The sequence below is a fragment of the Synchiropus splendidus genome, chromosome 1, assembly GCF_027744825.2.
Source record: "Synchiropus splendidus isolate RoL2022-P1 chromosome 1, RoL_Sspl_1.0, whole genome shotgun sequence".
Classification (NCBI taxonomy): domain Eukaryota; kingdom Metazoa; phylum Chordata; class Actinopteri; order Syngnathiformes; family Callionymidae; genus Synchiropus; species Synchiropus splendidus.
In genome coordinates, this window is record NC_071334.1 from 61,926,576 (window position 1) to 61,952,761 (window position 26,186).

At 42.6% G+C, this 26,186-nt stretch overlaps 1 protein-coding gene across 12 annotated transcripts in view; it reads right to left on the reverse strand.

Annotated features, from left to right (window-relative positions):
- The window catches only part of tjp2a (tight junction protein 2a (zona occludens 2)), a 26,252-nt gene extending 751 nt beyond the window's left edge, over positions 1-25,501 (reverse strand). The window contains exons 1-23 of one of the 12 annotated variants that reach the window (XM_053851708.1): positions 19,871-20,385; positions 17,461-17,590; positions 12,203-12,256; positions 9,655-9,779; positions 9,258-9,360; positions 7,955-8,717; positions 7,544-7,647; positions 6,177-6,330; positions 5,162-5,273; positions 3,913-4,040; positions 3,766-3,844; positions 3,432-3,691; positions 2,843-3,062; positions 2,574-2,761; positions 2,407-2,502; positions 2,251-2,330; positions 1,967-2,177; positions 1,776-1,876; positions 1,492-1,716; positions 1,304-1,408; positions 1,016-1,222; positions 237-314; positions 72-157 (exon numbers count right to left, since the gene is read on the reverse strand). In XM_053851708.1, the coding sequence (XP_053707683.1) occupies positions 72-157; positions 237-314; positions 1,016-1,222; positions 1,304-1,408; positions 1,492-1,716; positions 1,776-1,876; positions 1,967-2,177; positions 2,251-2,330; positions 2,407-2,502; positions 2,574-2,761; positions 2,843-3,062; positions 3,432-3,691; positions 3,766-3,844; positions 3,913-4,040; positions 5,162-5,273; positions 6,177-6,330; positions 7,544-7,647; positions 7,955-8,717; positions 9,258-9,360; positions 9,655-9,779; positions 12,203-12,256; positions 17,461-17,590; positions 19,871-19,977 (3,716 nt within the window). In that variant the 5' untranslated portion in view covers positions 19,978-20,385. Of the gene's footprint in view, positions 1-71; positions 158-236; positions 315-342; positions 1,223-1,303; positions 1,409-1,491; positions 1,717-1,775; positions 1,877-1,966; positions 2,178-2,250; positions 2,331-2,406; positions 2,503-2,573; positions 2,762-2,842; positions 3,063-3,431; positions 3,692-3,765; positions 3,845-3,912; positions 4,044-5,161; positions 5,274-6,176; positions 6,331-7,543; positions 7,648-7,954; positions 8,718-9,257; positions 9,361-9,654; positions 9,780-12,202; positions 12,257-12,776; positions 13,017-14,793; positions 15,031-17,460; positions 17,591-19,870; positions 20,386-25,294 lie in introns of those variants that run through there. The other 11 variants (XM_053851752.1, XM_053851700.1, XM_053851761.1 and 8 more) reach the window with 11 other exon arrangements.
- Positions 25,502-26,186: the final 685 nt, after the last annotated feature.

Consider the following 26,186-nt stretch of genomic DNA (forward strand, 5'->3'; position numbering starts at 1 on the left):
CTGATACATAAGGCACAGGTTAGGAGCGATTGGCTCGGGTCTCGGAAGTAGGTCTGACACAGTGCCCTCACCCGATTGGCTGAGGACGGTTCAGGTTGGGTTTTTGCATTTTGACCGGGACGGCATAGATGTCTGGATGCTTTTGGGCGATTTCCAACTGTGTGGAAGGAAAGAGAAGCCCCAGTGATGAAGACCTTAACCACTTAACTCCACTCTGAGGTGCGGCACACACTTACCCTGGCATTTTCAGCTTCCTGCAGCTCCAGGAGACGCTGGGCCCGGGCCAAGTGGTCCATCTTCTCAAAGGCTTTAATCTGTCAAAGCCAGATAGACACAGATGCATTAGAGGAAATACTGACCCCAACATGGCCTGTGATTCATGAGGGGTCATGGGTCAACTCAGGAGACACAGCCGATACTGTCGCACTTTTAACAGTCCAAAGTGTTGAGTTCATGTTGTCCCTCCTTATATCCTGACTGAGCTACAGCCTGCCACTCGGACCTAAACAAGCTCTGCTACAAGCCAAGAGCAGACCACCAGGCTTTTAGCTAGGAGGGCGTCTGGGCGTCTGCAAAAAATGAAAAATGGACGCCCAATTCTATACCACCAGGCACCAGCGTAATCTGGCGGTCGAGAATCGGGCGTCCATTTGAAAACACATTTCTATGCTCTGATGTATTAAACCCGTGTTTGGTTGCATGAACGTCTCATACGTTTATTTTATTTATTTTTTTTATCCATCACTGAAGCCAAATGTAGCTTCGGGGCAGAAACAGAAGTGAAGGCTCAGTTCAGTCCACACGAGGTGTGTGTCCACCATGACGCGCAGATGAGGATGATGAAGATGATGATGATGAGTCACCACAGGTGAGAGGAAACACATGGTGAGTTACCTGCTCGCTCTGAGTGTTCACATTAGAAGCCATAGCAGTGACAGAAGATAGTGAAGAAGAAGTTGTGAATGTTACTCCAGAGGAAGCGTGGTCAAAAGTGAGTTGGGTGAGTGATGGTGACCTTGCCCAGGAAGGACTTGTTGGCAGGGTCGTCCTCCTCGTTGGTGCTGTGCTCCTCTGAGGGCTGGCTCAGAGTCCTCATGTTGGGCTTCATGGCCACTGGCGGGGGCAGCGGCTTGCTCCCCGCCACTGCATCTATGCTGCTGATGGTGCTGCTGGAGTGGGAGTCGTAGCTGCGCGAGGAGTCGGTCCGCGCTTGAGTCCGCACCTGCAGCAGGGGCAGCCAGGTCAACCATTGTGAAGCTCGTCACAGAAGAGAGCAGGGTGGAAGAAACAGCAGGGATCTGACCTTGGGGGGTTCGGGGACAAACGTGGGGGGGGGACTAGGCTCTCGGTTCAGCTGCTCTCGGCTGCCTGACCTCCTCATACGGGTCCGGGGGAGAGGGTGGTGCCGCTACACACAAACACACCACAGAGACACAGGGGGTTTCAGGACGCGGGTTCGTGGACGCAGACAAATCTGTGTGTGGTCGGCACCTCGTCGGGCAGCACTGGTTCTGATGAGCGACTGATGGCTGACACCGGCTGCATCTCGTCCAGAGTCTCGTCCAGCTCGTTGTCCGTGTAAGCCCCGCCCTCGTCGGCTGTGTCATCGTAGTCGCTGGTCAGGCGGCTGTCCATGCTCAGGTAGTCAGCGCTCATGGCAGACAGGTAGGACATGCGGTCGTCGTGCAGATCCAAGTCCTCCTCGGAGCCGTCCAGCTGCAGAGAGACTGGATTTTAGAGACTCACCGGGCAGAGGCAGCCTGTGCCTGACTCACCTTGCCCTCGCACACCCACACCGCTCGCTCCTGCTGCTCCCGAATCGAGTCCTTCACGCTGCCGTACCAACCGTCATTGGCCGAGTTCAGGTCGATAGTAGCTACACCAGACAAAAATACCAGTCGACCAGTTGAGCGAGGCACGACTCGGCCATGAAACTTCAAGTGGGTGGACTCAAACGGTCTCTCACCGGTGAAAAGGTGCGAGCAGGTCTTCCGCAGTTTGACGGCCTGCTCGTAGAGTTTGCGGGCGCTGCGGTTGGAACCTGGGATCAGGCGGTTCCTCATGGTCTTCACTCCCTGTTTGGAGTCCGGGTTGAGGAAGATGACGATGGGATACCACTGGGTGTAATTGAGGGTGTCCACAGCTTTGGGGGTGACGTCCAGCAGAGCGTGGGTGTCCTGGGGAACCAGGCACCAGGTTCACAGCAAGCAGGCAAGGCTCTTCAGCAGCCAGCGCTCCCGGCAACCGTACCTGTTCGATGATCTGCCGTATGGTGTTCAGTCTTACCACTCCAGACGACTTCTCACTTCCTGCGTCCTTGGGTTCCGTTTCTAAAGGAAGTTGGAGTCAAGTCAAGTGAATTTTCTCTGCAGGATATGTGAGGGGAAATAAAAAATAAACACTTACTGGCGATCACAAACTCGCCAGGCAGATCGCTGGCCAGCTTTTCATTCACCGCATCAGAAATTGGCCCAAAAATGACGACAGGTCTCTTGAAACCGGCTTGGACGGGACGGGGTCAGTCAGACATGAAATCGCAACAATGACTTGCTTCTTCCTGGCGTGCCGTTTACCTTCACGTAGAACCACTCGCTCGTACGCTGGGAATCTGGTGGTGACTGGAGCGGCGCTCAGGTCCTCGCGACTCTTGCGGAGATCTTTCTTCTTGGCTGCCCTTTGACCTCGCAGCCTCCAGAAGTCTCCTCTGTCGTTACCTGAAGCCGCCCGAGCAGCGTTCTGGACGTTGGCCATTTGTTCTGCTCTGTCATGTGCGAAGGGAAACATATCAGACCCGACGTTTCATCCACCTTAAAAAAAAAAGCTCCAGTGCAGAATGAAATACCTGCTCTTGTTTGGGATGATTCCTTTTTCCAACAACTGGTTGCTTCTGTCAGTTCGGATTGCTAACCAGTTGCCGAGCTTCCCATCGTAGAGGGTGTCAGTGACCTTGAAGATCTCTCCTCTGGTGAAGGGAAGGCTCTGCGGGGCTTCCTTCTCGTACTCGAAATGGGTCCTGATGAAGAAGTTGTCGCCTCTGCCGGACTCCAAAATGTCTTGATAGACTGAAAAACAAAAGGCGGATTCACTTGCTCATCACCAAAGCAAATTGATTTATCATCAGGCATGAACTTTGTTTTTGTTTTTGTGCTGTCAACACCTGAACCTCCATGATGGAAGAGACGTTTCTAAAACTTCAGGACTAAAAGATGTTGGTCTGAGCACTTTCTCCAGCAAAGAGTTCACACATCACAGAAGCGCCTGTGATCATTCTGGTGTCAAATATTCAAATGGGATTCATCGTGATTTAATAAATCATATGAACAAAAAATAATGAACAAATTAATGTGATTTTTTTTTATTGAGTCCCACCCTCAATTAATAGTCTTCTTTTGTGATATATGGAAAAGAAAAAAAAAAGTCTTTGTGACTACCTTCAGGTTTGCTCTGAGCCAGGATGGTCACGTCTTCTCCTTTGGGAATCTCCAGCAGGTAGAGCACGGCATCTTCTCGGACCATCCCTCTGAAATCCATGTTGTTCACTTTCATGATTTGATCTCCGGTGCGGAGACCCTCCTGCTCAGCGGCGCTGTCTTCCTGAACGCCAGCAATGAAGATGCCGACATCATTTCCTCCAGCCAGCCTCATGCCCACACTGTCGCCTTTCTGGAATCGAACCATCACTGTGTTTGGCCTGGAAGATGGCGCTATGTTATTATAAGAGAAAAAAAAATTGCATCACACGTCACACAGGAAGTGCATACTTACCCATACACTTCCTGGTCCTCCAGACTGGGCTTCAGAGGAACTTTGGGAGGGGCGTGGACCTTTGGAGCCACAGCAACGGCTGAAAACAACAAAGAGTCATGTCAGGATTTCAGAATGACACCCACTGATGGTGATTTGAACACGTACCGGGGGGTGTTTCTGGTCGTGGCTCTTCTCTCTCCGGCTGTGGTGGTCGCGTCTCTTCTGCTCTGTCTGCGCCTCTGAAGGGAGTTGGAAGGGCCCCCATCTTAGCCAACCTGTTAGGTGCATCCTCTCTTCTGACAATGAAGAGGAAGACACAGCATTCATATATATATTAATACTACTACTACTAATAATATAATAATAATAACAACAATAATAATAAAGCTTTATCTACATGACACCATTGAGAACAATGTTCACAAAGTGCTTAAAAGACAAACCAGGGTTTAGACAAAGACACGATGAGAATAAATATATGATTCAGGTTGTCTATCTTTTAACAGCCCAGCGGTTGGTGCACTGCTGCAGTCTACAACACCACCTACTGTACAGCACAAGCTGAGTCACGTCCACACAAACGCTACATACATAAAGCCTCGTCACATGTTAGAGCCTCAGACTGGCTGTGGGGTCGCAGTGAAAACATGGACGGATTTCAGCACTTTAGAGACACATTCCACAACAGTATTATCACTTCCTGATATTAAGGGATAGACTGGCTTATGCATGAGTCAACATAATCCTACATTATCCTAAATTGTGTTCCACAGTACATACAAACACTCACTTTCTGTCATTGTCTCATCCAGAGTTTTGTTTTTCCTTCATCTTTTTTTCCTTAACTTTTAAAAATGCATCGTCAACTCATTCTACCTCTACTTAGTCTTCACACCGTGCTTGTCATTCATCCTTGCTGCCTGTTCCACCCTGCCTGCACTCTACTCTTCACCTCCCATGATTAGTTACTCTGTTCTCTAACTACTCACTGTTCCTCCCTCTCATCTACACACACACGATCTAGGGTCTGATGATCTTCACTCCTCATGCTGGCCCTCAGGAGGACAGAGGGAAACTCTACAAGTGTTTATTGTGCTCTAAATTTATTTATTAAAAAAATGTAAAATATTTTATTTTCTGAGGTTCTAATTCACCATTTAAATACCGGTAGCTGGTAGACACATTTTTCTCATGTTTAAATACATAATAATAAAATAAATGAATAAAAACCAAAAACAGCAATATTCAAAATACCACTACCAATTTCACTTCAATTTCATGTAAGTATTTCCCCCTCTTTCTTTTCGGAGTGAAGTTGACTTTTGCCCGGACAGCCCCTCACAACAGTCAAACATCTTCACGTACATGATTTCTATGTTGAACGTGCTACAATAGCTTTAGAAAGTAAGTATACCTGGGTTTCTCTCTGAGCCTCTCATTGGAGGAGTGGGAGGAGAGGTCGGAGTGATGCCCTCTCCGGTCATCCTGGGGCGAGTAGGAGCGGTAAGACTCAATCTCCGAGATGTCTGAAAACAAGCATTTTGATATTTGAGTTTGCTTCCATTCTTAAACTCTACAGTTACTCAAAAAAGATTTATAAAAACAATTTACTCAAAGACCATGGGTCACTTAAAGTTAGGGTCAAATACGCACAAAGGTCAGTGCAATAAACAATGGATTTAAAACCACCAAATGTGGATTATACATGAAAACAAAACAATTCAGAGAGAAGAGTCTGATACTGAATAATGAGAGGTTTGCCTGGCGGAGCCAACAAATGACACCAGACAACACATTTTAGCAGATGCACTTTGGGTGATTTGGACCTTACAGAGCAGAAAATCCTGTCTCAGTCTATTAGTTAGACATGCACACAAACACACGGTCACTATTGTCATCTCAGGGATGGATGGTGGATGGCGGTGACCAGGCGGCTGCGGCATAGCATAATGAAATTCTGTCATTTCCAATGGCAGGATTATAGTGCTGGATTAGATCACCCTGCCAAAGGCGAATGAGTGTTTTCACACACTCACAAAAACACACACACACAAAGTGGGTCACGAGTCTTCAGGCTGGTCCTCTCTTCCTGCAGACATTTGGTGAGCTAACAATCCACTCACACTGCTTATCTAAATCTGTCCTGCCCAATCATAACTCACCTTCTGGTCATGTGACATTAAAATTTGCTATAAAAGAGATTTATGAAGGTGGAGGGAAATGAGGATGATACCAGTTGTTTCAGAGAGTTGTTGGCTCTCGCGGTACGCCAGGTTAATGATTTAGTAAAACTAAAAACTTGGGCGAGGAAAAGCTTTTATTTGGAGAACAAACACAACAAGCAAGGCCGTGTACACGTGGATAATTTACTTTGCTTTATATTTAAACGGCATACAGGGGTTTGCTTTTCAGCTTCCCGCGTCTCTCACCATCAAGCTCCGAGTCACTGTCCACCATCGGAGGGACTCGTATGAGAACCTGCCGCCTGTCTCTCTGCACCACCAACTGCAGTTTTCCTCGGGACTTTTCAATCAGTTTCCCAGCATCACTGAGGGACAAGTTCTCAGTCACTGTTCCGTTTATCTGTCCAGGAGAGAAGAAAAAAGACTATGTGACTGAGCTTTTTGATTATTATTACAGTTTTTAAGGTAACATTTACAGTGACTTAGAATGCCACCCAAAGTGAGATACGGTAAAGAAAACAGGGAGATGGAATTGAACAGGGTTTTGTTTGAAGTTGGTCCCAAATTTATGTAAAACTGTATGGGTTTCAATTTTACCTGCTTGAAAACTTGTACCTGTAAGAATGGCCACTGATGCCACCAAACCAATAACATTTTATGGAAGCACAAAGTTTTTGACTGTACTGCAGTGAAACTTGTGAAAACTTGTGACCGTCACCCACGTACAAGAGAAACATACTGAGGAATGTTGAAATAACAATATATTTGGAAAAAAAAACACAGTACACTAGCCTCCTCCAACTTCAGCAACCGTACTTTGATCATCCTCTCTATTGACACACATCATTTATCACAGCCATGAAGGTCATTGGTTATGTCCTTTTACCGAGTACCACACTCTTCATCCAACATGTCCACTATCACCTAACCAAGGGCCTGGCCTCTCTTAACAGGATTGTCCCTCTGATTCCCTTCATTCCCTTCCTGGTGATCGCAAATGAAAGCCTCAGCATCTTCAACTCCATTTCTAACCCTGCCTCATGTCTATGTGTCAGAGCTCCTATCTCTAAACTAAACATCAAAGCAGGACTCATTGTCCTGCAATGCTTCTCTTTCACTATAGCTGCTGCCCATCTCCACCCCTTCTGCGCTCTCACCTGACCCAATCAGTCCCCGACCGTGTTTCCTGACATAGCTCTCCTTCTCCTTTCAATAAATGTTAATTTATCAAATCCTACATGTCCCTTTAATATACAAGAGGTTTGTATCCAATAGGTTAGTTTTCAAGTGACTGAATATTCTTTTTATTTGCTTATAAAAGCTATTTCATTAAAACTTCTCATACAGCATTTTATGTGAACTGTTCTCCTCACGATTGTGAGAAAATAAATTGTTCATATCTGCACTTTTCTATGTGATTGCAAAGCCGCAGGTGTCCTGGGTAAACAAAACAATATGTGATGGATCTTGATTTGTCTTGAACTGGTCTCCAGTTCACATTCTGGTTTCATGCTATAATAAGACAACATTAAAAGAAGTTGATAACACCACAGATAGGGAGCTACAGTACTATCATACTGAACTAAAGAAATAGAAAACTAATGAATTCTGACCTTGAGTATAATGTCACCCTCCTGCAGGTTTCCGTCTCTGCTGGCCAGTCCGGTGCTGGTCATCTCCTTAATGAAGAGCTGGCTCCCCAGACGAAGGCCATACTCTGCAAAAATATCAATAAATTGTTCAATAATGCTAAAAATATCAGACATTTTAAACACTAGAAGATCTGCACAATCCAAAAAGCTTGTTCCCAAATGTGAAGTCACCCATCATCTGAATGAAGCTTGCCTCTTCAGAGGCTACAAGTTTCTTTACCAAATATGCACTGCTTGATGGAAACATTAAGGTCTAATGCAGACTTGGCCTGGTCTACTACAACGGTTGTGAAACTTTTCTTAATGATTCAGAGGGAGGAAAAAAATGGATAAAACCCAAAACTGTCCATAGAATATTCTATATATACTGACCTTCATTAGGCCTGTTTTTAAGAAGCAGTACATTTAAAGGTTTTTCGAGCGGCTCCAGATCACGGGCCGGTCGTGGCAGTGGAATGGGCATGTCAGCAGGAGTAGGCGAGTAGTCCAGGCGATCCCTGCTGCCGCTGCGTTTGATGGGTTCATCATACTTCCTTGCTTCATGTTCTCGTCCTCTTTCAAAGCTGTGGTCTCTGCCGTGACTGCGTCCTGGACTGTGGCTGTCACGTCTGTATCTCAGGTCTGGGCTGTTGGCTCGGTCCAAGGCTCGCTCGCTTCGGTATCGCCTGTCAGGGCTGTACTCTCGGTTCAGGGTACGCTCACTTCTGTAACGCCTATCTGGACTGCGGTCCGGCACGTGATCGCGGCGATACCGGCGATCTGGGCTGTAGTCGCGGTCCAAGGCATTATTGCTCCTGTGATGCTCTGGGCTGTGCTCCCGGTCCAAAGTTCGGCCCCTGCTGCCGTCCCTCCTGTAGTCTCGGTCTGGGCTCAAGTCCCTCTCCCTGCTCCTTCCTCTTTCCCGCTGGTCATAATCTCTGTCATAATCGCGTTCCCTTGTTTGGTAGCCAGAATCCATGTAGCCGCCCCCTCCACGCTCCCTCTCCAGGCTGTGCTCCCGTCCACCACTGTACACGCTGCGCCTGTCTTGGTCATAGTTGTAGTCATCATTGTAGTCATTGTTGAAGACCCGGTCATCAGGAGATGCGGGTCTGTTCAGAAGATTCACTGGGACTTTTCTGGGCCTCTTGACTGTCTGTAAACAGAGGGTCCAAGTTCATTATATATATATATATATATATATATATATATATATATATAAAAATATATATATATATATATATATATATATATATATATCTCACCACGTCATATGAAGCTGGAGATATTACTGAAATGTACACTGGATTCCTTCTCAAAATTTGAAGAGAATTTTCTATCCTGCTCCATTTTCATTCTGTAGTTGCAGTCTTGTATGTTGTGTCTTAGCTTTGTAGTGTCTTGTGTCTTCTTTCCACCTTGACATGTGTGGATAGGAGAACTAAGAGGTTGACTCGTCCCTTACATTATGGTGCCGAATCATATTAAGCTTTTATATACGTTTCCTCATGTATTTAATATATTAGCAGATTACGTGCCTTTGAGCATATTCAAAACTTCTACTTGAGAGACACACTTAATACAAACTTTCATGTTAAACCCTGGTCTTTTCTCTGGAAAACAACATTTCTAAACACCAGTCATTCCAAACGTGGAAATGCATTGCTAGAAGCATCAAATACTTAAAACAACTTACAATCTTTGCAACTTTTCCACATTTCCTGAGGGTCTGAACGGCAAACGAATGAATAACTCCTTCCATGGGGATCGCATTCACCTGCACCACTCTGTCATTTTCACTTGAAAAAGAAGAGGAGGCAGATCATTAGAAATATAGAAACAATTTCCTTACATCTAAACATAGCTCTTATTTTCAATGTATTATGTCAATTTCTATAACATGATTATTAGATGAACAATGTTGTGAAGACTACTATGAATATCTTACCAAAAACTGAGATTACTACTGTATATAGATATTATTATGACAGGAATTTTGACACAGATTTGTTTTCTCCTACATTATTTTAGTCTTTAAGAAATGGATGTTGTGGACATTTTTATGATCGAAACAACAGACGAATAATACGTACAACAACAATCCGTCAGCTGGTCCGCCCTGCAGGACATCGGACACCATGATAGATGTCTCACCACTGTCCTCGTTGGGATTGTCCCGCCCTCCTGACACGGCGATACCAAAGCCCATCTTAGGATCCTGAGAGCCAAAGGGAAAAAAACAAAATCTATTTTTGTCAGTGTGCTTGTGGGAGTTGTTACACTTATGCAAATCCATTCATCGACGTTGTTAACAAGTCAGCGTGCAGGTGTGATGGAAGCATCGCAGCTTATATTGCCGCCTGCATATAAGTAAAAACGCAGGGAGCGCATCTACCTGCTTGCACTGCTCCAGTTTGCCCAGATGAGATTAGGCGGGAGATTGAATGACCCTCGGTGTTTATCCCCTCCCTTCCATCTGCACATCAAAACCACACAATTCCCCACTTTCCCTGTCTAGAACAGATGGCCATGAGAGGCAGAGGGAGGGAAAGGCAGTGGAGAGCAGCACTAATGAAGAAGACACTCTATTCCTCACTGAAATCCAGATTTATACTGTTTTAAAAATGAAAATAATATTGAAACTTGAGGACATACGCATATGTTTAAGTGGAAAACACTTATTTAAACGCAAACCAGAGATAATTGAAAAAAAGGGGGACAAAACCCTTTTATAAAATAAAGTCAATTGCCATTGAGATTAAAGTCAATAACGATAAGGAAAATAATTATTGCAAGGTGCACATGAAATGTATTTAAATAATTTACTGCCTTTCAGAAAAAGAAAAAAAAGCTATGATAGAAAACTGTCTATCAGGAAAGTTGAGTCACTTTGTATTTCTTTATAAAGTGAGTTTCCGTTTGACGAAAACATTTATCAAGATACAAAAGAAAGAAAAAGAAAAAGATTTTATCTAGCAGTGCATGGCAATAGTGGTAACTTTATTTCTTCATCTGAAGTTAAATGAACTGTATATTTATAGGACATATGAATAGCTCTTTTCCAAAACAAGTCCAAACTTTGGCAAAGGTATGCGGTCAGCTCTAGGCTCAGGGTTCAGAACACAATCTCAATCGCTAAGTCACCTTGACCTTTGATGAGTGTGTAGAAAGCCCAAAAGATCCATCAACATTTTTTCCTCAGTCACTATATTGCCTTGTTCAAATGCACTAAAAAGCAAGGTTTCTACATTGACTGCCATGAAAGTCTGGGTTCAAACTAAAAGTTTTTGTTTCCAATATTTATTAAATATTGATATCACGATGGAAAATAGCTCTTCAAAGACAGCACATTGTGTGTGCTAGTCAGAGTTCAATGAATAGTTTTCCTGTCTCTAACAGCACTTGTTATTGTTCATTTCACTTCTTACACATGGGACAATAGAGTTTTACTCCTTGAAGCAGAAACATACACAATTCCCTTCCATCTGCAACAACTGTTATTGAAAGATAACTGTGGGCGTTTATCACACGTCAGATCTCCATTAACAAGAAAACCGTCTGCTGGAAGTTCTTTGAGGGTCACAGCATCGAGATTCTTTGCAGGCCAGAGAGAGGCTGCAGTGAGGAAAATGCCTACTTGGGTTATACCAGCCAAACCAGAAGGTCAAAACAAGATTCAGTTACTACGAGCAGAATAATATTTGAGAAATCATTTCCTGGGCTCAGCCTTCATTCTTTGCTCACATTCACCCCAAGAACACCTGACACTTTCTGTTTTGTGAGGAAATGTGTGGGTTAAGTCCTGCCTGTGAGCGAGGCACTGAGCCTGCACTAATGGAGGCAACATCTCTCTCCTTAAATGTGTGATGTTGGTTTGATGCGTGTAATGCGGCTGTATCACCAAGAGAAAAAGAGCACCACAAATTCTAATTCTGCATAATTCAGCCGACCTTAGTGTTGCATGAGACTTCAAAAAAATGTCAAAAATGAACTTTGTAAAGAAGATACTTGAACACAGGGATGCTGCAGCAGTCTATGGAAGGACAGGGGAGGAGAAAAAAATGCAGCTGATAACGGTCAGGTGTTTCCTGGTTTCAAAGCAACGACACACACAGCGCAACCAAATGACTATATGTCCACTGAAACATGACATATTAATAGCATGAATTCACAGATTGTTTTAGAGGAAATTGACAGAATGCTTATGCACCTCAGACATGATATCTTATCTGTAAAACCACACATGGAAGTGATACGTGACTGATGTAAAATGTGCCAGGTATTCCAAGGAACAGAGAGATATCCATTACAGAGGAAAATATGTCAAGGTGGAGAATAACAGACATAAAAGGTGAAATATTATAGGCAAAAAGCTGTCATTTTTTGGCCATTCAAACACCCAAAAGGTCAGTGACTCAAGCCTTCAACTGGACTCATGTTTATGTGATGAGTCACTGCAACTGCCTTCACCAGCCTCTCTCTCTCTATATATATGTGTATGTGTGTGTGTGTGTGTGTGTGTGTGTGTGTGTGTGTGTGTGTGTGTGTGTGTGTGTGTGTGTGTGTGTGTGTGTGTGTGTGTGTGTGTGTGTGTGTGTGTGTGTGTGTGACGATCGTATTGAAACTTGGAGATGGGCTCACCCTCTGCAGGGTCACTGTGTACTGCTCCCACACCGTCTCCTCCATGACTGGATTCTGTCGAAGGAGAAAGAGAAGTTTACCACGGTTGGTTTAATTTCACGGTACAGATTAATAATGTATGATGTGATGTAACAAGCAAGCCACATTATTTGGTCTGTCATTTCACAAGGCACTTCCAGAAACAATGGTACTCCTCAACACTGAATGGAGCATCACATTAAGCACGTGAGATTTCAGAATATTAGGTGCTCACCAACTAGTCTGCAACTGAATTCTACTGAACTAGCAGCTCAAGCACACAATCTAATCTTGAGAATAGTTACTCGCAGCAACATCATCACCAAACAATAAGTAAAAATAAATAAACAAAATACTCTCATAAGTTCTTTAATGCAGCCCTGCATGGATACAACTAAGTACACATGTACTTGCACTGATTTCTTTCCTTAAGTCATCATCATCCCAAAAACATAACAGCAAAACTTAAACAAAACACAGGTCAGTCTGCCCGGCTGAGTTACTTTCACGAGCACAGATCGGACCAAACCTGAGCTATGGAAGCAGAATCACTCACGAGTCCCTGCAGGATGCGAATGGTCTTGACTGCGTGAGCCCATTTTCTATGCAGGCTGAGAACGGTCTTCATTGCTCGCCCTCTCGGTCTTTTCGGCGCGTCTCCCAGCTCAGCGACAGCGGTGCTTTGGCGGGCGGATGTGCCCCTCCATGGACACAGCTGCAAAACCACCAGCAGCTCTATGCCTGCATCTGCCCGCCTGCCGTTGACGTAAGAGGGATTCTGCTGGCCTACATTCGCCACAAATCCCAACCACTGCAAGCGTCGACACACTATTGTACATCTAAGACAGATTACCAGAACTTCAACCTTAAGTTACAGAAATTACACGGATCACTACTAAATGGATCAGAAGGCCACTATATTAGACAAAAGGTTACTGGTTAGAAGAAGTGTTCGGCCATAGTTGGGCATATTTTTCAACACTAGTGATAAATGATTGGTCCACTGCACTCACTTCTCCCTGTTAAAGGTCACATTCTAAACTGCATTTAAATCGGAAAGCTGGGGGCCATCATCAGAAATAAATATCAGGCTTTTTGAAGTCAACAAACAAAAACAATCATGCATTACTAGTAAATAAATGTAAAACAAAATGCTTATTTTTTCATGAATTTATAATGTTGCTTCTCCAATTGCACACCAGGATATTGTTCACCCTACACACCAACAAATTACAATTTCATTACGTTCACTAATATTCTCATATTCTCAATATACTCATCAACTATGCAGCAACTGAATAAAGAGAAATCTTTGAAATGAGCCACAGTAACAACCATGTAACGGTGGAAGAATGCCACCTGTAACCCTCATTTTCGAATCAACTGATCTTAACAATAGGACATTGCTGAAATTGCAGGGAAGAAACATTGACAAAGAAGTCATCACTTAAGATATTGATGAAGAAATAACAGCAAATTGGGCGACTACAATAACTCACAATAGTAATACGCCTGGCTTGTATGCACTTTGTAAGTGACAGCCAGGTCATTTTGGTGTTTACCAGCACGCATGTGTGACAAATGTCATTGTACTTGTACTTGTCGATGACGAGACTTTAAAGCCCTGCCCATATTCTCCAGAAATAGTATGAAATCACCTGAGTATTCTATTAAACGAAACAACAGACCTTCACTGGAGTCCATGCCACAGTTTAAAATCCCCTGGAATGTACAAGAGAGTACCCCTTCGACAGAAGGTTTTCCAACTGCGATGTGAACTTAGTTGAACTTTGAGAGAGCAAACTGAACAAAAGTGTTAATAAACGGGCAACACATGCCAAATGCTAGCATTTGTACTTGGCCTGGTGTCTGCAGCTTTGGCAGTTATATAACTAAATACAAACGCTAGTCATGAACAGGGAGGTTCACAATTTCGGGTGGCAGGATTTCCGTGTGAGAGCGCAACAATAAATTGGTTGACTTGTTAACAATGCTTGACTGATGTCCCATTGTCTCATTTCCTCTCCTCTTCTTGATGGGATCTCAGTGTTGAAAGCGTCTGGCAGTTTCAAAACTTTTTTTTTATCCCTGTTTTAGCAGAACCAGCCCAAGGGGAAAGCAGGATGCGACCAAGAAGTATTTAGTCATTCTAAAAAGCATTTTTGAGTTTGGAAAAATAAAGGATTAGGAGTGTACTACATGCTTCTGAGATTTAATTCAAGAGATAACACGATCCAAGCCTGCCCCCTAGCAGCAGAACCACATCATTACACCCGAGATGCAAGACCTTGAACACAATGTATAACTAGTTAACGTTCCTACGTTACACCAGAGCTGTTGTGTTCAACTATGAAAGACCAGAAAAAAAGAGACTTTTAGAAACTTCAGGAAGATGTGGTCTTCCACACACTGTTGAGCTGGAGTCAACAGTAACTTCTGAAATAGCAGGTGCACCGCGACCTAAACTCTGGATGAAGCTGCCGGCTTGGGTCTGAAACTATACGCTTATTGCAGTGCTACTTTGGACTTGTATGAAACGCAGGAATTTGGCGACAAAAGACGTTTGTACTTACAGAGAAATAGCGAGTAGCATATGAGCTGAGGGAGAGAACTCCCCCTCCCTTCACTGGCATCACGCACTTTGAACTGTCCCGTCAAAAAAAAAAAAACTCTCATTAAGTTCGATGTTTCAGAAGGTTGAGGTCGACATCCGTCGGCTTAAATCGGTAACGACACATAAACTACAGACAGTAATTATCTTCGCACAAAAAGAGTTCACTTATTTTCAACAATAGCGCCGAGTTCTTCTAGCTCGGTGCGGAAGATACCATGCTCCGGCATCGGGAGGGGTGGTCGAGATTCAAGGAACTAATAAAACCCGCAAACTCAAATGCGTTAAAGTTTGCAATTCACACAAAAACAATATGAATTGACTGGAATCGTGGTTAGAGGAAGCGCTGGAGAATAGTGTTTGGAAAGGCGCGGAAGTGTTTCTGCAAACACTGAATGGGTTCTTCCAAAGTTGGGTAGCTGATGGGGCTCCTGCTGTGGACCACAACACAACAACGGATTTAATGAAGTGTCAAAGCACTTTACTGGACACACGCTACTTAGTGGAGGGGGGACTCGCTTCAGGGGAAAACACTTGGCGTTTTTACTCGTTTACACTTCATTTACTTATACTTGGATATACATTTATATAATAATATATAATAATTTGACTGAGAAGTTGAACATGCACAAGAATAATGAAAAAAAAAACAACCACATAAATTGTGTGATTACTTCAGTTATTTAGTAAGTGGAACAAGCATCTGCGATGTTTGAAAAAAATAAAATAAAATAAACTGAATGTACAGTATAATGCGTGCATAGAACCAACACCGCCTTTGTACATGTAATTTAAGTCGCAGTCTGCAGAAAAGCTACTGTATTAAATGTTGCAGTGCATCTGCCTCACAGCAAAAATAAGCTCAGATGATACAATCTGGACCAAAGTACCGGTACACAGGAGGAATGTTGTGAGGATTGAAGTATGCGAAAAATGCCAATGCACATTACAGCAGGAGCACAGCTTAGGAGGAACATGAGGACCATGTCCAGCTGCCACAAACAATACGCTATTGTTTCTTTGTTTCAGGATGTATACATGTAGAACTACTCCATTGTGCCAGCCCTTCCAGTGAGGTCTTATTATGAAACTCCCCAAACAGCTTATTAGTTCTGACCCATAAACCATGGAAAGACATGCCACTGACATCCACACCAACAAGCAAGTCACATCTTTCTGGTTAGTTACGTGAAATCGCTGCATCAATGTGCACACAGTTTCAAAGAAAACAAGGCGCACGGATCTCAAACATTTGCTATTAAAGGAATAAATGATGGGAGCTGTGACGTGTTCTTTAATTGGCAAGCGTCCCCGATGAAAATGGGCCGTGTGACAACAAAGCCACATTTTAATGAGGCACAGAAAACAGAAAAGAGGTCTGGGAAGAGAAAGAAAGGCCTTGTTTGCAGATTACTGGCTATTTTTAGATAAAACACAAAACAAATTGCAAGCATTTTTCAGCATATAAAGTGATAGGATTACAGATGGGGTCCAAAAGATCAAAATTCATCTAGGGAATGCCGAAACATGACAATCTCTTGGTCCAGATGGAAAGAGCAGACTAGCTGATGACATTTGTGACAGACTGGTTAAAGGCAGAGAGAACACAGTTAACACTAAAATAGTAGTGAACTGGGTAGCGGGATGGCGATATGTGGAGTCTTATCCGTGGGACATTAATATGAAGTATTGAGCCATTAAAATAAGTGAGACAATATAGGACCATAACTGACTTTTCTGAGACAATCGACCTCTTTATTTTTAGAAGTTGTCCTAACACATACCTGCATGCTTTATACTTTCTGGTTTAAACCCCACTGATCCTGTGAATCAGCAACTTGCCAACAATACACATTAAATGAAGCTACCACTGAAACACAGTTTAGCTCCGCGATAAAGTAACAGGTCATTGATGGAGCGTAGATCCAAGCAGGTTTAGCGGACAGATTCAACGGTTAATGTCGTGGTATAGTATGAGAGACAATCATACCCCCAATGTGGTAGTAATACAGGTTATCTAATATCAGCTTTACTGCAGTAACAACAATGATGCAGTAGAGGGGATGTATATCATTGTTTCAAATGAAAAAAATATACAAATGTCATTTAAACAGCATATACAGGGGTTGGACAAAATAATGGAAACACAAAGAAAAAAAAGCTTTAAAGTGTTTCCATTATTTTGTCCTACCCCTGTATTTTGTAGTTTTTGTTCAATGACATGGAAGTAATTCATATTAAAGGCCACTGCAATGTGACACCGCAATAATGAATTGAGAACTAAATGGTAAATATGTGCAAAGCATAGTATATCATCATGTATGTGTCAAATGAAATAACTGAATGAATACAGAGCATAAACAAGAGGCACTTTTCTGAAATGCACTGAAGTTAAAATATTGTTATAATCAAATGCATAGCTACAACAGCTAAAAAACTTCTGATTTAAATGAATTCAGAATCAATATCCTTAATAGGTCCCACATTTCAGTTGGCCTTGAGTCCACAGCCGCGCTACACAAACACGCCTTCCTCGTCAGCAAACAAGGAAACGGATGGACAAGGACGACGCACACAAAGCAGACGCTTCCAAAAGCCTCTGGAATAAGTGGAGACGCTTATGACGTACCATCATAATAGCCGAGAAGCTTCGTGAAGAAAGGCGACGGAGGTACAGGTACTGGGCTTCTCTGGACCAGCAGAATCTGCGGCCACACTTGATCAGGTCAGTGCTGGTCTGGTCTAGGCCCGGCTGGTCCCTGCAGTCAAACAGTGCCCATAAACGATGGTTAAAAAATGAATTACTGCCACTCTATAGCTCTACTGCACAATTATTCCCACCATCTAGGTTTCATTTGGAACGACCAAGTACAAAGGTAAAGGTAGGAGAACGGTTCAGTTACGTTGAAAAGGACGCTCATGAAAGATGAGCTGGACAGGTTCCGACTAGCTCTCATCTGCTGCTCAGCTTGATTGCAAAACACGGAGGTTATAAAAAAGGCAGACATTTCAACAGGCTACATCAGAAGTGCGCCTGGTAAAGAGAAGTGGCAAGACTGAACCTGCAGCCAGGCTTCCACCTGAGTCAGGAATCTAGCTATAGAAAAACAATGGTTTCATACAGTCCCTTCATTAAATATCCACAATGACTGACAGCCAACAATGAAACTGAATTTTCAGAGTTCATACACTGAAACAGAAGAATGTAAGGCATTATGTCGTGGGTCATAGAAGACACATCCAACGCTGCACTTGTAGACTTTGGATTTGAAATTCAACACTGTATAGAATCAAAGTGAGTTTTATGAGCGTTCATTTTTGCTCATTGTTAATAAACTCACTGCAAATTATTTTGGATGTGTGACATACTGTGGACGGAAAATTGGTTGTGGGGGGTACAGAGGTTTTAGACATTTAAGTGACACGTCTTACCTGCTTCTTTTGAATTTTGACTGTTGGCCAAATACAAATAGACTTGGATTTCATGGTTTAATGGATGAGCCATTACATTCTGTGTTCCAGGTTCTACCTAAACACTGTAAAACAATAGACTGTTTGATAAAGAAGAGCGACACATCTACTTGCAACTTGTGTGAGAATTGGAAACTTAGCGGAGAGTTTCAGGGAGCACACAAAGAGAGTAGACTAGGCGTGGATTGGTGAGGCAAGGTATTAAGTTGCAGTGCATTAACTGGTTTGATGAGGATGCTTATTAATACAATCACCTGTGTTAAAAAGGATACTTGACCAAGCAAATGATTTTAGAAGTATATTGCTACATCACATCATTGTTTAGCAGTTGCTTTTATCCAAAGTGGTTTGTGACTAACAACCATGAGGGTCTAACCAAAAGCAAGGATTCACACCACATTTTGAGCAGTTAAAATTCAATGTAAAGTTTCAAAACAACATTTAATACTAGAAAGTGTTTTGGACACTTAACATTTTAAAAACATATACTATATATATATATATATATAAATTTATTTAGATTTAGTTTTTATTAATTTAACACTACAATCATGTTTCTGAGTTTGTCAACGCATATACAGCCAGCTAGTCGACTACTGGCTGGGTTAGTCGGTGACTAGTCAACTATAGCAATAATAGGTACTCACGTCCCGAAAACAACTGAGAGATACAAAAAAAACTTTTTTTAATAATCCATACAAGGTGAAGTCCAGGGGATATTAAGAAGAGTGAAAGTGAGCAACGGAGAAAACACGTTGTCATGTTTTTATTAGGCTGAAACAGTTAACCAGTTGAGAAACTTCTTCAAATGCAATTCAATCCAATGGTTTGCATGTTTTCTCTCAAAACAAACTGGACAGTCAGGTAGATCATGACCAGAGGGATCTCATATGACCCAGATAACATGTCCCTAACCTGGGTGGATGTTATTGTCCCAAATTATTACAAAATCATTTACCACCTAAATCTCCTTCCTTCACATTCATCAGGTTTGCTTTGACCAGACAAGCACAGATGACCCCTCAGGTCTTGTGATCACTGCCTGTAGCGATTCATCATGAGAACAAACATTTTCAATAATTAAAAAAAAAAAAATCACTCCCAAAATGAGTTTGGGTTTGATGCTCTGTGTGCGTGTGTGCATGAGGCAGTGAGTGATTTGATGGGTTGGTGCGGATTATTCTGTCCAGTGTGTAAAACTTGTGATATTTTGTTCTATTTCTGGTGCCTGTGTTCAGAACCTTTTAGGTGATGCATGGAAATGAAGTGTGAGAGTGTGTGCAGCCAATTGTGTGAGTGCGAGCTGATAGAACTATAAAGAAAAATTAAGTAAAAAATAATCAGAATTTAGAATGAAAATGAGTGTGGTACAGGTATAGGGTTAGAATTGACAATGTGTGGGCAGTTAGGGTTAGATAGGCTCTGGTCATTGCCATGTCTGTGGCTTTGTAATGAGGAGGTGAAATAAACACCTCACCCTAAGTCACAACACGTTTAAAGTGCTGCACTCATGAGGCATGTTCCAGCCCTCCATGCGAGCTGAAGGCTTACATAAAAGTGGAACTCACCCCGGGGGTCTCCACAGTTTCCTGCCAGGAGGGAGAAGTTCTCGCTTGTTGAGAGGTACAATCCCCATGGCAGCCTGCATGATGGTGATGAACTTCTTGAACTTCATCTTCTACCGCTCCTCGGACACACCAATATTCCCGCTGCTACACACTGTGTCACTCACATCCAGGCTCAGTCACAACATCCCCGCTTGCTTCTCCATCGTCAAGAACGGGACCACTGCTAGGCATCGGCATCATCGCGGGTCAGGCGCGGCACGAAGCACAGAAAGGTCCACATGGCGTGAGTACTACAAGTCCTTTCACCCCCGAAAGCTGAGACTGTCAGATGTCCTTTTGGTTTTTCCGCGCGGGTGAGGGAGGATAAAAGGAAAACAAACAGGCACGTTTCTGCAAGGCAGCCGGCGTGCTCAGAGGGGATGACGGTACGTCACGCTTACATAATTCTGGAGCTTCTTTGGACATTACAGTAATGAAAACACAGCTCCCACCAACAACACCACCACCACCACCACTGCCGCTGTCACTGCTGCAGCTGCACCCGCTGGAATAATTGCAGGACTAAGCCTTGGCAGATCATGGATGCTCCCCGCCCCCTTCCACTGTAATCCCCCAACCACGATAAGTCTTTATATCAAGTCAGACCCACTTAGTACACCTCGACATCCCCACTGCCACAAGTGCTACTCTTTAAAGTTTCTAGACACAAGCCCAAATAGCGTTTTTTTTTTCCTTCTAACAAACCAGCTGCATCAAATCCTGAGACAATTCAAAGCCACGTGCGCCAAGCATTATTCAGGAGAGTGAATTATACATCATCATTTCCTTTGAAAGGATTTAAAAAGCCCTTTCAAGCTTGAATGCAGGACTTCCAGGGCTTTTCCAGGTGAAAGCATCAAGAATAATGCACTCCAATTATGATCATTGCAAACATTAGAGGGTCCAGGTTGGAACCATGTGTAACCGTCTGAGCATGACAGCATTGTAAAGAAGCCTTCACAGAATTACAGAATGGAATAAAAGGTGAAAAAAAAAGTACAGACCAATCTCACTGTATGTCACCAGAACATAGAACAGCAGTTCAGTATACTAAACATATGCGTAGGTCAAAAAAGATGGATATGCCTGATCAGGCACCAACAGCCTATGGCTGTTATGTTCTGTAAGTAGGGAAGGAAATAGAAATATCTCAACAATGGTACACTTCAAACCCCGTTTAGCAAGTCATTTAACAGCAAGCACACAGTACTGTGAGTAAACTGATGCCTACATGCTGTATCCCGGGGGATGAAACTCACTTTTTCTTCTGTGTCCATGGGGACCGGACAACTTGACTAAACAACCGACAACTGTTCCAGTTGTGGCAGCAATCTGTTCAGCGCAGGCAGGAACATGCATTGATCCATCATGGACCAAGAACAATCTGCAGAACGGGAATATTTTCCAGATCGTATTCATGCACAGGGTTCATCTTTTTGTGGATAAAATGTTTCATGCTTTCGCAGAAGTAGTATTTAAAATGTAAATCTGAAGTGCCTTTGAATACTGAAAAATTCCAGAGCAGAAACAGCATAGCGCAACCTCATCATGAGACACAAGCCAGACTCATTCTGCAAGCCTAGTCCGACCACTAACCCGCTGTAGGCAGGAGATTGACTCAGCCAGTTAGGTCTGTCACCACTGATGAAGACATCACACATCACACTATGATACATGCTCAAAGGAATTTCACATCTGCAACTTAACCTGAGCGAGTTGGGCTTCGCTGACGTCCACAGCCGCAAATGAACAGGGCACAACTTTCACTTGACTCAAGAGCCATCTTTTTGTTCTTCCAGTTCAACCAGAAGTAACAATAGTTGAACAAAATGTAAACTATCTCCATCGTCACTACAATTTAATACACATGCACTTTAATGTTACACAAAAACACACCATATTGTTTAAAAAAAAAGCATGACAACATGTAGAGAAGTAGGGATGACCTTTGAACTTTACCATCTTGGATCATCCTGTACTTGCATTCATCAAAGAATGTCAGTAGATATATTTTTTTACAGGGTATATAACCTCTTACCGCACCATATCGCTGTGGAGCGGTACCAAGTCACTGGTAGAGTTAACAAATATAGAGGTGACATCACTTAACAGACCGTCTACACCAAGATGAAATCGGATATTAATGATTAAAGTGGCTAAAACAATAAAATATGTTGTTTTTTTTGTTCTTGTTCTTCATATCTGCAAACATAGTGGACGTAAAACCCACACCAGTGATGAAGATGAAGATTATTGAGGGCAGATCACAATGCATGTTTTGGCAGCTTCAGACTTTTCCACATGCGCATTACAACTCGTCCTGGAGTTGCCAGCTGACATTGGGCAGCCTGTCCTGTGAGGTTTCAAATAAATAAATAATCTCTGAAGCCTCTTCATGAGCTGCCAGCCAGTGCAAAGCTCTGACCGGATTTATACTCCAACAGTTGTGATGTGTGGATTACGGCAGTGGATGGCCATGCCACGAGAGCTGCAGCAGATTTCACAGAAATCCCACCCAGAAAAAACAACCAAAGCCCATGATTTGTTTTAAACATTGAGGAACAACGTCACTCCCGATTAAGATAGTTCACAGTGAGTCACGTCTGGGTTGACTCCATAAACTAACGGCCTGTAGCCTGACAAGGACATGTGGGCGGATCATGACACCTTTCTATAATCCTGCAGAGAAAAAAACAGTCACAGCTGAAAATAATAAAGCGCGCCGGGACGCTGGAAACACCTGAGGACAGATGAATTTAACTCCGAGCGCAGCCAGGGTATTTCATGTTTGCACACATTAAGACACAACACGGTGAGTACAAAAGCGTGGCTCTGGAACTCCTGCACACTCACTCACACTCTGACTCCACTCCACCCAGGATGGTTTAGTGCAGCTGGATGACTCATTTCAGCTGCACAATGTGTTACATTATTGAAATTCACTACAAAAACGGTCACTTTTTCTCTGTCTGAGGTTGGTCTCTTTGAGATACATCAAATAGATTATTTTGTCCGTAGGCCTCAGGCCCTTTTATTTAGCACAGGATGAGGAGGGGTCACCGACCAATTCATTCATGCTTATTGTTGTGATGTTACGTACAGATGATCAAGGCGAGCACCCGGTAGGCAGTGATGCACTTCCCTTTCAGCTTTGCACAACTCAGCCATCAAAGGAAAAGGTGCAGAATCTGAGATCATGAATTATATCATGATCAGCATTAGTTCCTCCCGTAGAGCACAAAAAGCTACACTGAATCTTGAGTTGTTATTAGTTTTGTGATGTAAAACACCACAGGAACAGGTGCCACAGTGGCATGGACAGTTGCCATTCAACAACGGTCATGAACCTTTATCACCACAGGTTTACAATTTTTACATTTTTAAAATGTAGCTTTAAAACCGCAGTTACCTCACATCAGACAAAACCTATTGGGAAGAGCATCCGATGACAAACACACGACACAGGAGCTACATTTAACAAATTCAGCTCAAATTTCTTCTAAAGATATGAGTCACATAACTTGACACATAATGTGATTCCTCTTCAGAATTGAGCTCGCCAACCATTGGTTTAAAAGAGAACAGTGTAAAACACATGTCAAAGTGCAGAGAAATGAATAGGATCTGCTCTTCTACCATGAGTCAGGTGGAGACAGAACCAAAAATGAAACAAGCGAACAAGAGCAACTACTACAATACACCCGACAGCTTTGTTTGTTGGTTTTCATTTGTGTAAATACACATTTGATAAAGAACATTGTACATGTTGATTTTGTTGTTGTGATTTGGGGGTTATAACTTGCCTTCCCCTCTTGAAAAAAAAGACTTTCATCAATTTCATCAAATCACTTTCAGTAAAAATACTGTATTTAGCAAAAACAACTCAGATATAATAATGAAATTGCGATTTTATAGCTCTTTCTGAGATTAATTTGCAAGATTCCAAAGAGTAGAACCAAACCACCTTCACGTCTGCTTCAACAGACACTCAAGCCTTATTTAAAATGAATAAAATAAAAATGTAACGTTTTAGAAACTGAGGCAATTCTCAGAAATTTTAGGACTGAGTGTTTTTACCTAACCAAAATACTTTAGAAACTGTATTAAAGTGATTTAGGAGCAAAAGTATCAAACTTACAACTATGTCTCTGAGGTGAATATTAAAATCCCAGCATTCGAAATTGAACGCATGTCAATTTTGTGTGACATATATAAATAAAAGTGTCTCACATTACAAATATTTCCCCACCAGTATGCTTTGAAGACTTCAGCACTGCTCTATGTTGATGTCTATAAGCATTTTAAAACACTTAATTGCGTAATCTCCAACTTTAATCAGAAGCAGAATTTAGACTACAGTCTCATGCATTTCTTCCGGAGGGCAAAACCAGCTTTGGTCATCTTAATACTTTTACATAATCTGTGGCCCTTGTCACTTCTACACGTGCCGTAGTAGCGCCTCAGCACTGCGTTATTAAGAAGCAAAAGCCATTATGCAATCCGTGCGCAGACCAGATGGATGGACACACGCCACTCACGAATCTGCCATCTCAAGGGAGAGGGAGAGAGAGAGAAATTTGGCAGACAAATAAAGTGGATGCCATGCGGACAGGTAGGACTTGGTTCACTGAGCCACATGAAGGGGCAGGCAGGCAGAGCGTGCGGCCACACAAAGACTAAAAATAGTCGGCAACAAAGTTGTGGATCATTCAAAAGTCGAGGGTAATGAGGACAGGCAGCCCAGCAAATACACAGTAACATTAGGGGACTGACTTCTTAACCCAGGCATTATCAAGAGTTCAGTGGAGACACACACATACACACACAAGCCACACTCTGTGTAGCAGGCCGGTCCACTGTATCAGACTCATGTCTGACACATAGTGACACAGTGCTACTGCTTGAAAGTCTTGTACACCTAACTGTACCATACAAATGGGGACTGGATGTGGCCATGGCTACCGTTGCAACGTCTAGATTTGTTTTGCAGAGTCCTAACATTTTTCAATGGTAATATCAATGGTGATTGATGTCTATAGTTAAACCATCCAAAGACGTTCAAAGACGTTGCGAAACACACATTCACGACTTGAATTATTTAACAAATTATTAAATATGCGTGACTTTTGAAAACGTTAGCTTCCCAAACGACTCTCGTTGACTTCGCCTTCACTTCGCAACGGTTCGGCCGTTACTGATCTGACACTTGGCCGCTGAACACGACTCAGGTGGCGACACAAACGACGGTTAAACCGACGATCCATGCCGGTTATGGAGCACAAACAGAGGCAGGTTGAGGGTCGCCAGTGGTTCTGGCGGCAGGACAGCGTCCTAACATGGCTCCCACAGTGAAAACATGTCGACATCAGAGGAGCAGGTACATACCGGCTGCGTTCCTCCTCGCTCTCTCCGTTCACGCGCACTGTATGGAGGATCTTCGACTCCGATCAGGGGAAATAAACAAGCCAAAGGTGTCCAAAGTTGGTGTATAGATCGCGATCACTTGGCTGGGAGTGATTTCCTTGTTCTAGCAGGTGAAGGCGGAGCTAGTGGCTGCAGGTGTGTTCAGCGCTGACGCATCCGGTATCCTGTCGTGACAGGATGACTCAGGCAATAGAAACCAAACCAGGTCGAAACCGACAAATCGTACTTGGTATCCGCTTAGTAATGTTTTGCTCTACTGCTGTAGTTGGTTTTTTTTTTTTTCGACATCATTTATATGTCATCTCCAGCTGTTTAATGTTCGTACTTTTTAAAAAAATAACTTTTTCAATGAATAGATTTATTTTATTTTATATATTTATTTTACCATCTTTTTCCAACTTTTTTTCCTGCATTGACATGAGCAAATATTATAGCATTCATTCCTTAAAACAGATAAATACCATAAGAATTTTGCTGAAAACAATATTTATGAAAAAATAAATTACATCCGGAATCATAAAATAATAATAATAAATGCATATACAAAACATTGTTTATTGGTTAGTTTTATTTCAGATAATAATAATAATAATAATAATAATAATAATAATAATAATAATAATAATAATAATAATAAAAACAGGAACACATTTGACAAGTGGTGACATTTTCTCATCAATTATATTTATTTCTTGCATTATTATCCCTTTTTTATGCTTTTTTTTACTTTGCCCAGAAGGTTGTGCTTGTGTGAAGGTTGTTTGTCTGTCTATCTGTTTTGTTTGTCTGTGTTCAAAATAACTTTCTGAAGTTATGAAGGGATTTGTATGAAATATTCAGGAAGAATGTGAAA